This window comes from Pholis gunnellus (assembly GCF_910591455.1).
Source record: "Pholis gunnellus genome assembly, chromosome: 22".
In the NCBI taxonomy this organism is placed as follows: Eukaryota; Metazoa; Chordata; class Actinopteri; order Perciformes; family Pholidae; genus Pholis; species Pholis gunnellus.
In genome coordinates this window covers 17096931-17107896 of record NC_136549.1, presented here as the reverse complement: position 1 = coordinate 17107896, position 10966 = coordinate 17096931, and the positions used below count along the sequence as shown (strand labels likewise).

Sequence of the window (10966 nt, the reverse complement as noted above, 5' to 3'; positions counted from 1 at the left end):
TGTTGGACCCAGTAAATGTCTTCTCAGGCTTAGAAAAATGATGTGATTGGGAACCAAAGCTGGAGTGGTGGTGCATTAAGTTCTAGTGGTAAATAGCGTCATCCTTCTATCCATCTATGTAGTTCTGGGTCCTGCTGGGGGTCTGGAGCCTCGTATTCAGTGTTGTTTTCTTTGTCAGTCCGCTCATAAAACTCCTCTCTCACTGCCACATTCTTGAAAATAAACACCCCCTTCTCCCACATTCCAGTATTCCCAGTGCAGGGATCAGACTGGGGCAGTGTAGGCACGTCAGTGTGGAATCTATTGGACTGTGACAATATACATCGGACGGAGTGATTAAAAATCCTGATATGAGCGTGTGCAGTACATCAGGAAAATGGACACATTCCTCTCTTTATCTGAAATACAAAAGATGTATAGAGATATTTGGTCACATCGATCACTAATTAGCTCCTTCACAGAGTTTCTGTGTTGCTCATCATCAACTCGACACAGGCATCAGAAGAACTATTTCCTTTGGGCGTGGGTATTGCCAGAGTGAATCATCACATAACACGAGTGCAGACAGTGCAGAACATGCCTTAGAATGATGATGTTTTTAAGGTTTCTTCAGTCTCACAGTAATCCAGTGATAGTTGTCCGTACATCCACGAGTACACTACAAACAGAGGCTGCTAGGAGGCCATTTGGCATATCTTTGTTGGAAACTAAATGTAAACAATTTGGGCTAAAACAGGCTCAAAAGAACACGATGACCTTTTACGTCAAAATATTTTGTATTTTCTCCATTTCACCCTGAGCTGATAGTAAAAAAGGACAAGCAGCTCTTTGTATAGAGACTTTAATAAACAAGGACGCTGCTCCGGATGGGATTTAAATGACCGGCGAGTTTGCAGAAGAACTTGAGGTAATTGCGTTAAAAAATGACCCACATGTGCTCCAGAGAATCCCTCACCAGGACAGGAAACGCTACCTCACCTCCCGTCTGAATGAAGCATTACTTTGACTTTGTCCTGCAAATTTGATCCAATCTTCAATCAGATTGAGTGCATGATGTTGATGCTGAATGACAGTGGTGGAATTTAAAAGGATAAAAGTACAATTAATCAAATACTGTTCCTAGTACAAACATTTTAAGTATTTTTCTCTCATGCCACATTCTACTTCTGCTCCACTACATCTCAGGGGGTAATATTGTACATTCTTTTTTACTTCACTACATTTACCTGACAGCTTTAGTTACAAATTCAGTCACAAAACGTATGAAAATGTAGGAGAGCTACAGGTGAACCGATTAGTTCATTTCTAAACTAGTTATTTCTTTGATGTAAAAACATTTAATTGTTCCAGCTTCGCAATTGTGAAGATTTGCGGCTTTTCTTTCTAATAATGTTAATGTATTTGTAACAATGTTAATAATGTTAATGTATTAGTATTAATGTTAATGATGTTAATGTATTTGTAACAATGTAAATGATGTTAATGTGTTAGTGTTAATGTTAATAATGTTAAGTTAGTTTTAATGTTAATGTATTTGTAACAATGTAAATGATGTTAATGTGTTAGTATTAATGTTAATGATGTTAATGTAGTAGACTACAACATTTACATTTATTTCTAAAACAGTTTTAGCAATAAATGTAAATGTTTACATTAGTATTAATGTTAATGTATGAGTTATAATTTGAATAATGTTAATGTGTTGGTTATAATGTTAATAACGTTAATGTATTAGTATAAATGTTAGTTTACATTAGTAATAATGTTAATGTATTAGTATTAATGTTAATAACGTTAATGTATTAGTTATGTTAATAACGTTAATGTATTAGTTATGTTAATAACGTTAATGTATTAGTATAAATGTTAATAACGTTAATGTATTAGTTATGTTAACAACGTTAATGTATTAGTATAAATGTTAATAATAATAATAATAATAATAATAATCTCAACTTGGGCAAGAGGACATTTGTTCAAAGCTAAAGAATTCATCACATTTCAGAGCCAGAAGAGGTAAAAGTGAAACCTGGTGAAGGGAACATACCACCTCTGGTATGAATTATTGTGAGGACGCAGTGAAAGAAAATTCATATATTTATATGAACCACCTTTCATCTCCATGGAAACCATTCTAAGTTGCTGACAAATACCTGCAGCTTCTCTGAAATGTGTTTTTTCATCTTCTTTGCTCTTTCACATCAAATTGCTTTCATGGAAGAGTTTGACTGCCCCATCAAAGCTCGGGCTGTTATTTTCATCGCTGACATTTAGACCAGTTTGCAGATTCAGCAGACGAACCCGGGGAAAGTGCCATTTTAAATGCATTAAAAGTCCAACATCTTTCCCTCCCTCAGTGTCCTCTCTCCTCATCTCCCGCCTCCTAAATTAAATTGTCTCCGTGTTAACGAACCCAGAGTCGTTATTAGTCCTCCACGCAAGAATTAATCCGATTTCATATTCATTGTCTTCGTCTAAATGAATGAGGCTGTGGTCGGGAAAAAAAAACAAGACGGTCAGACAAACCAGATGTATAGATATTACTCTCATTTTAGCCACAGGTTAGCTTAGCTTAGCATAAAAGCCTGGAATTGGCTCTGTCTGATGGTGACGAAAGTTCACATACCAGCACTTTGATATCTCACTATTTGTGTCCCAAACTGTTTCTTGGCAAATCAAAAACATGCATATTTTTTGGTAAATTACTTTGTAACGTCTTCCCGATATTTTCACACCAAACGCGATGAATTAAGGGTTACATTTTCACAAAACAAGAGTTGATGATTGTATATCAGAGAGTTTAATCAAATAATTGAGGCTTTTTCACACTTCAGATTATCAGCTGTGAGGCGTTCTCACAAAGTCTTCTTCAGTGTATCGATAGTTTCATAAGGTTCATTTAAAGGCTCTGCTACAATCAGCTAAAAGTGCTAGCGGCACCAATTATATCCACTAAGGATTCTCAGAAAGGTCCTTTTGTGTGTGATAATGTTTGTGTGTGTGTGTCAGAGACTAATTTATCCTCCTGTTGGACGTGTGTTTCCGGCTTTGTGAGGACCCAGACCTTGAAAGCGAGGACATTTGACTTCTTCACAAGGTTGTTTTAGGGTCTAGATGACATTTAAATGAGGTTTTTATTAAAACCAAAGTTACGTTTTTGGGTTAGATGTGTAGTTGGGATGGGTACAGTTAATGTAAGGGTACACAATATGTCAGTCAGAGTCCTCATATATCCTTAGATTATACCGTTATAAAAACGTAAACACAGCTGAAGTCTTCTGTTTCCAAAATATCACGAGTCCCACAAACCAGGAAGTGTCTGGTTTGTTTCCTCGTGTTGCAGCAACAGAACAAAATCTGTCAGTTACACTTAAACTCACAGATTCACTGAAATCAACCAAAACATCAACAGTCATAAAGAAATGTGTCTCTCGATGGAGCTGCTGAGAAAACACTGATCATAAAATATGAATGTGAGAAATTGAAGATAAAAAGTTGAACTTTTGTTGTTCTGTTTATGTTCTTCTGCAATCAAAGACTTTTCATGGAGGTTGAATGTTTAATAATCCATCATCAGCTGCCTGTTAACTGAAGTCCTGCGTCACAAAGTGTGGACGTACTTCACAAAAGGCTACGAAACAACTGACAGATGCAGTACTTGTAGGAGGGTACTCGCAACAAAGTACCTCCTTACATATATGTATCTACTGTACATCATGATAAACGAACATTCATTCAAATCAGACAATGCTAAACATTTTTGTATTTCGATCACTTGTACTTGATCACTTATTCTCGCAATTTATCGATTTATGAAAAATATTCCTCCAGCAACACGAGGCAATTTCCTCTCGTTAAATGATTTTCAAAATAAAGTGCTCACTTCACAGGAAACAACTCAGTTAAGTTTGGGCAACAAAACTTGACTTATTTTGAGGAAAAGGTCGTTGTTAAAATAACTATGGAAGTGCCGTTACAAATGAAACAAATAAAATTACAGATTTCTCTAGTTTGTGAACAGAAGTACACAACAATAAATAGAACACAGGTCTGGTCGTTTTTAGACATTTTAAAGCAAAACTTTTATATATATCTATATATATATAGATATATATACGTATAAATGTGAAATCCTGAACTTTAATGAAAACTCTAAAGTACTGCATCTCCCACTTTGGGCCTTTTTACAGCTCTTAAATACTTCTGCTACCTCTTTAATCTTAAATAGAGAACTTGAAGTGCTATTTTCTCCCCGTGTTTTGTTTCTTTCATGTCTCTGGCAGCTCACTTCATATCCGTTCTCACTCTCGCTGCTGTGTTTCCTCTTTATTTACTCTCGCTGGCTCAAGATTTTTGACCCCTCGGGATGCTGTTGACTTAGTGTTGAATGACGGGAGTATTGAACGGACCGAACAGGCTCCGGGGAGGCAGACCCACTGGGATAATGTAGAGTTAATTAAAGTACAGCGAGAACTCAACTCTCAGGGCCAATGAGAGGGATTGATTTACAGTCTGGTTGAAGAGAAAGGCCACATGAGAGTCCTGAAGGTGTTGTAGCTCAGAACCAATGGTTCACCTGAGACACACCGATACCAACACAAACACCTGAAGACGTAGAGATCGATAAGCACACAAACAGGATTCAGCTGAAAGCAGTTTGGTCAGAAAAAAGGTTGATTTGTTGTGAGAATTTGGAGATTTGTTTGAGGACAAACTCTGAAACCTGATTTAACAATTGAGAAAACCGTGAATAGTCGAAGAGAGGACTGAAAAACTGTTCAGGGTTAGATGACTCGTAATATTCCTGAAACACAAACATTCTATTCACACGTCTTCTTTCAGACGAGTGGAAAGAAAACATTTATTTTACTACTTTGTCTGTTCACATCTGTAGATTTCTCCTAAATTCACCATTAGATAATGCCTCATTTGCATATTTAAACAAACCATTTCAGAAAACTTGTAATACAACAAATCCTCCTCTTGATGTGAGTGATGAAGTGGTGAAGCTTCATGGTGATCTCTATGAGTTCATGTGTTAACTCTTCACCTGTAGAGTCTCTAAATGTCTGTAATGAACTAAACGTCTCTTTAAAGGACGTTTTCTCTCAATGAGTTTGTTCTCAGACTCTGATGATAAATCTCCACTTCAGCAGCTCTTACACACACCAAACTCTACACGTTCATTCCTCTCTGTGTGCTGAAGGTTCACACAGAGGGGTTAGTTCACACATCACTCAGAGACTCATTTATACTACATTATATCACAAAAAATCGTGCAGGAAATGGATTTTTTTATGTCTGTTGACAGTATTTTCTGATTTATGGAGTGTATACTATTCAGCTATAGTGTCTCCTCTTAGTAAGTCAACAAATCATAAAACTTGGGGCACTTTACCAGATGATGAGATCCTGAAAAATCCATTTTGAAAACGGGAGTATAAAGTCAGTTTTTTGTTAAATGAAGCCGAACCAAGAGGAAAAGTATTGTTTGTAATTTTGGTGACATAACCCTTGATAAAACCCCTTCGTGACTAAATACCTGTATCCATCATGTGAGCCGGTATCTGAGCTCTTATCAGTGTGTGCACCAGCCTGGATTATGTATCATTAATAAGCGACTCCGACAGGCTTCATAATTGTAGCGTGATACATTTTTGGACTCCTGACAGCCCCGACTATTACCCACCATTGTTTTAATCACAACACATTATGTAATGTTCCGCATCAGCAGCTGGCAAGGCCTCCACACAACGACTTGACATGAAAAACACAGTCGGCCTCTGTGACTTCTAAATCCTTTCAGCCAAGTCTTGCATATAGATTGAACATTAAGATACTAAGCTGTGGCCTTGTAGGGCAGCGAGTGCTTTACTTCAGTGTGAGAGGACGCGGGGAAGACCAGGTTCTGGGGGGACGACTCAAGGTCTCGAGAAACAGACCATTCAGCAAAAAAAAAAGGGCAGGAAGAATTTGTAAACAAATCACAGTTTTACTAATTACCTCCACCAAGGAGGTTATGGTGTCGGTTCCGTTTCTTTGTCAGCAGGTTAACGGAAAAACTACTCACCCGATTTTGATGAAACTTGATGGACAGGTGTAGCATTGGCGAATGAAGAACCATAGACTGTAGATAAGAAGTGGACGTAGTCACCTTGACGCCACCCATTGGTTTGTGGACTGTGGTTTCGAGGCCTGAAGTTCAGCATTTCAACCTTTACCAGTCTCTGGCAGTCTCTACCCTGGTATTTGGTTGTTGCCATGTTGGTTTCTGGCCGACGCCATGTTGGTTTCTGGCAGTTACCATGTTGGTTTCTGGCCATCCCCATATTGGTTTCTTTCTGTCGCCATCTTTGTTTCTGGCTGACACCATCTTGACTTCTGGCTGTTGCCATCTTTGCTTCTGACAGTCACCATCTTTGTTTCTGGCCATCGACATGTTGGTTTCTAGCCGACACCATCTTGACTTCTGCCTTTTGCCGTGTTGGTTTCTGGCCGTCGCCATGTTGGTTTCATACTTTTAATGGGGCTAGATTGTCAAAATGTAAACTAATATAGGCTCAAGAAAGAATACAGGTTCAAAATAGGCCTATATGTTGGTTTTTGATTAGCAAAAACATGTTTGACTCAGACTAATAACCACTTTAGTGAGTTATTCTGTTATTCATGGTTAAAATATTGACTGGTTTGTTGTGATTTCTTTGGGGGGGATGGAAAAGATAAAAAACTTTAGTATATTCAAAGTGCTTCTTCAGGAGAGAACTGCTGGAACTTTGTGTTGCTGCCTGCAGGAGTGTTCCACTTCTCTCTCTGCAGAGCAGCAGTTTGGTTTCTGTCTCAATGTTGAGAAAACAAGCGCTGTATGTGAGGTTATCAGGTTATCGCTACGTAAACACATTAATGCAGCACACACACACACACACATAGTATGTCATGTCAGAGTGAAGAGAAGGGTAAATCAATATTTAGGTGAGGGCGGTCAGTCAGCGGCACTTAGATGCACCACATGAATGTTCCTCTATTAACGATGGTGCAGAATTTAGAAGTTAATTAATCAGCTGACAATAGAGAAATAATCAGAATTAAAAACAACAAGAATGTTGAGGTTCCAGCCTCTTAAATGTGAGAATTTGCAGCTTTTCTTCAATTAATTGTATTTTTATAATATAGAATATACATATATATATATATTTTAAACGTTTGGTTGGACAAAACAAGACATTTAAATAAATCACTTCGAGCTTCAGCAAGCAAGCAAAAATAGTTTAATACTAAATTAATATTCAGCTCAACATGCATTTAAAAAAATATAAAAAGTGAAATTTTTAAATCTCGTAATGGAAGATAGAAAGGTTTAAATACAAAAGTGTAAAAATGTAAACGTGTGTAATATTTTAATACGTTTTTTATTTTCGATTTGGCATTTAATATTTTCCATTTTAATTTTGGGTAAAATTATTCTCCAAAATTCTTTAAGTAATGATTTAAAAAATGACCTTTTTCACAGAGGTTTTCTCCTGCAGGCTCCACTCCATCTTAGGTGGGGAGAGAGAAAGTGTGTGTGTGTGATGTTGTGGTATGTGTGTGTGTGTGTGTGTGGGGGGGGGGGGGGGGGGGGGGGGGGGGGGGTTAGGAGCCTTTAAAAGAGGCTGGATGTGCAGCAGTCTCGGATTCGAACCAGGAGTTGCTGTGCGCCACGTGCGGAACAGTAACTGTGGATTTAATATTTTTTTGTTGATGACTTTTCACCGCTTTACTCTTCGTGTATTCATGTGCCTCACATGTTGGAGTGATCGAGGAGTTTGACGGCCACGGTCAGGCAGGCAGCCAAAGCTCCGCGCGCCCGGAGGAGGAGGAGCGGACACCATGCTCTTCTCCTCGGAGAGCTCCTGCAACATCACGGGAGGAAACTGCAGCGATGGGTTCAACTTCACGCGGCTGGACTCCGGAGCCGCGGCTGGAAACAGCAGCGGGAGGAGGAACGACACCGACCCGTTCGGGCGGAACGAGGAGGTGGCCAAGCTCGAGATCACCATCCTGAGCGTCGCGTTCGTCGCGGCGGTGGCGGGGAACGTGAGCGTGCTGCTGGCCATGCACAGGACCCGGAGGAAACCGTCTCGCGTGCACCTGTTCATGAAGCACCTGAGCCTCGCGGACCTGGTGGTGGCCTTCTTCCAGGTGCTGCCGCAGCTCTGCTGGAAGATCACCTTCCGCTTCTACGGGCCGGACTCTCTGTGCCGCATCGTGAAGCACCTGCAGGTCCTGGGCATGTTCGCCTCCACCTACATGATGGTGATGATGACCCTGGACCGCTACATCGCCATCTGCCACCCGCTGCAGACGCTCCAGCAGCCGACGCAGCGCGCGCACATCATGATCGGCACCACCTGGTTGTGCAGCCTGGTCCTCAGCCTCCCGCAGTACTTCATCTTCTCCCTCAGCGAGGTGCACCCGGGCTCCAAGGTGTACGACTGCTGGGGCCACTTCGTGGAGCCGTGGGGGCTGCGCGCGTACATCACCTGGATGACGGTTGGCATCTTCCTCGTGCCCGTGGCCGTGCTCGTGTTCTGCTACGGACTCATCTGCCGCACGATCTGGAAGAACCTCAAGTACAAGACCCGGAGGAAGACCGTGGGCTCGGTGGCAGAGGCCACCAAGACCGGGATCCTGGGCCGCGGCTCGGTGAGCAGCGTCGGCACCATCTCCCGCGCCAAATTACGCACGGTGAAGATGACGTTCGTGATCGTGCTGGCGTACGTGGTGTGCTGGGCGCCGTTCTTCACCGTGCAGATGTGGTCCGTGTGGGACCAGAGCTTCTCGTTTGCCGGTGAGTCGCGTGCTACAAGTTTAGACCGAGTGGTGACGTGTGCATTAAAACGTATCACTGTCTATTCACCATTTAATATAATTAAAATAGGACAATAATCAATAAAGTTTCTTTCTGTTAAATAGAATGAATGTAATAAATATAATGTAATAATGCAGCATATAAAATGCATATAACAACATCTACAATCTGTTAATATAAACCTGATTATTTAGGAAAAATTAGAAAATGTCACCAACTTAAATCACGTAAATGAACGCTAACCCAAATATTTCAGGTGGAAACTTTGCGTGTTCCAAAGATAAATGAAATATTTGTGCAGTGCGATTGCTCGTGTGTCGGAGGTGAGATTATTCTCTTTATTCTATATAAACCTGCCTGAAGCTGCTGCTGCTGCTCACCCACCTGAGGAATTTCATTACGCTTCCAAAGAGTGTTTGACTGATTCATGAGGGTCCAGGTGAACCTGGCAGGAGCTCATCAGGAGGAACACTGAGTCGGTTCTCAGCCTTTTCTTTGGCAGCAAAACAGTCGAAACCTCAGCATGATGAAAAGCAGCTTAGACCCAGAAAGTGAGGATGTTTGGAGAGAAATGTATTCAAGGCACAAAAACATGTTGTGGATGTGTGGACTGTCCAATCAGCAGCCAGATAGAAAAACAAACCAGCTGGCGACCAATCACTGATCCCCAAGGAATCATTTAATTTGACCATTTAAGTTTTATTTCCTCTCGAAATACACAAACATGTGAGTTCATCTCAGCACCTGGATCCTCTCTATTCATTAAAAAACTTCAGTCGACACAAACAGCCTCAAAAAAAGGTTTTAACATTTGATTTAGATGCATATTGATGAGAAATTAGGACTAACGGAGCTTCAACTCAGTGGGGAAATAAAGTATTTGAGAAAATATGTGGAGTATAAATACTTGTTAGCTTCAGCCCGACACGGTGGACAGGAAGCTCTACGTCAGGTGTGTTTGAGGATCGTCTGGCAGCTCTTCAATGCTAAAAGTCCAAATATGCAGATCCTCTTGTTCACCCGAGAGGCTCAGAGCTCGGGGGACCACCTCAGACCGGTTCTTGACATGGATCTGTGTTTGTGTTTCCCTGCAGACTCTGAGAACACCACGGTGACGCTCACCGCCCTGCTGGCGAGCCTCAACAGCTGCTGCAACCCCTGGATCTACATGGTCTTCAGCGGGCACCTGCTCTCGGACTTTGCCGGCAGCCTGCCGTGCTGCCGCTCGCTGAGGACCAGGTTCAGCCACCAGGACTCGGACAGCAGCATCCGGCGGACCACGCTGCTGTCACGTCTGCAGGGTTCGCGCCTCTCCGAGCCCTTCAGAGACCTCGACCTGGCACCTAAGAACTGTCCGCAGGGCCTGTCTGCATCCTGATTACCGGGAACAGTCCACGTGTGTCTGGGTGGTTTTGGTTGTTTTTTTTCGTCAACACTGAGATCCATGTTGTGTATTATACCCATGAACGCTGCTGCTGTCGGGTTTCTTGGACCTGGTCTGTTCCGGTCTGGTTCAATTGGACTATAGGTGTCGGTCTAGTTTGGTTCAGTTGGATCTGTTCTGTTACATTCGGGTTTAACTAGGAGTGGTCCGTTCCAAACTGGTTCTTCTGGACCGAAGTCTGCTCCAGTCTTATTTAGATGGAACAGGTCTGTTCCAGTCTAGTTCAACTGGATCTGGACCGTTTCAGTTGGACCTGACCTGGTTTGTTCCAGTCTGGTTCAGTTGGACCTGGACTGTTCCGGTCTGATAAACTATGTAAAGAGTCTATGTAAAGAGTTTAAACATGTTTGTCAGACTCTCTGATTTGCAGCTTTAAATAAACACAAAGATGTTTTACAGCAAAGTCACAACACTTAAAAAAAAGGTACTCGAGCTGCAACTAATGTGTATTTATTTAATTATCAATTCATCTGTTATTTTCTCGATTATCGTATCCTCTATAAAATGTCTGAAAATTGTTAAAATGCACGTCAAGTTTACAAATGAAAATCCTTCGTTTGTCCAACTATCAGTTCAAACAGCAAAGATATTCAGTTTACGTTCAGAGAAACAGCAAATATTTATGTTTCAGGAGCTCGAATTTTGTGTATTTTTTGTAAAAAGGACTAAAGATT

The 10966-nt window shown here is 41.2% G+C and overlaps 1 protein-coding gene across 1 annotated transcript; it reads left to right on the top strand.

Moving 5' to 3' along the window:
• Nucleotides 1–7863: 7863 nt before the first annotated feature.
• Nucleotides 7864–10226, top strand: LOC306714204 (arg8-vasotocin receptor-like; the record flags this gene model as incomplete). Its single annotated transcript, XM_079184166.1, has 2 exons — nucleotides 7864–8827; nucleotides 9943–10226. Exons 1-2 carry the CDS (start codon nucleotides 7867–7869, stop codon nucleotides 10224–10226), a joined length of 1245 nt encoding a protein of 414 aa, XP_079040292.1. The 5' UTR covers nucleotides 7864–7866.
• Between the last annotated feature and the right edge of the window lie 740 nt (nucleotides 10227–10966).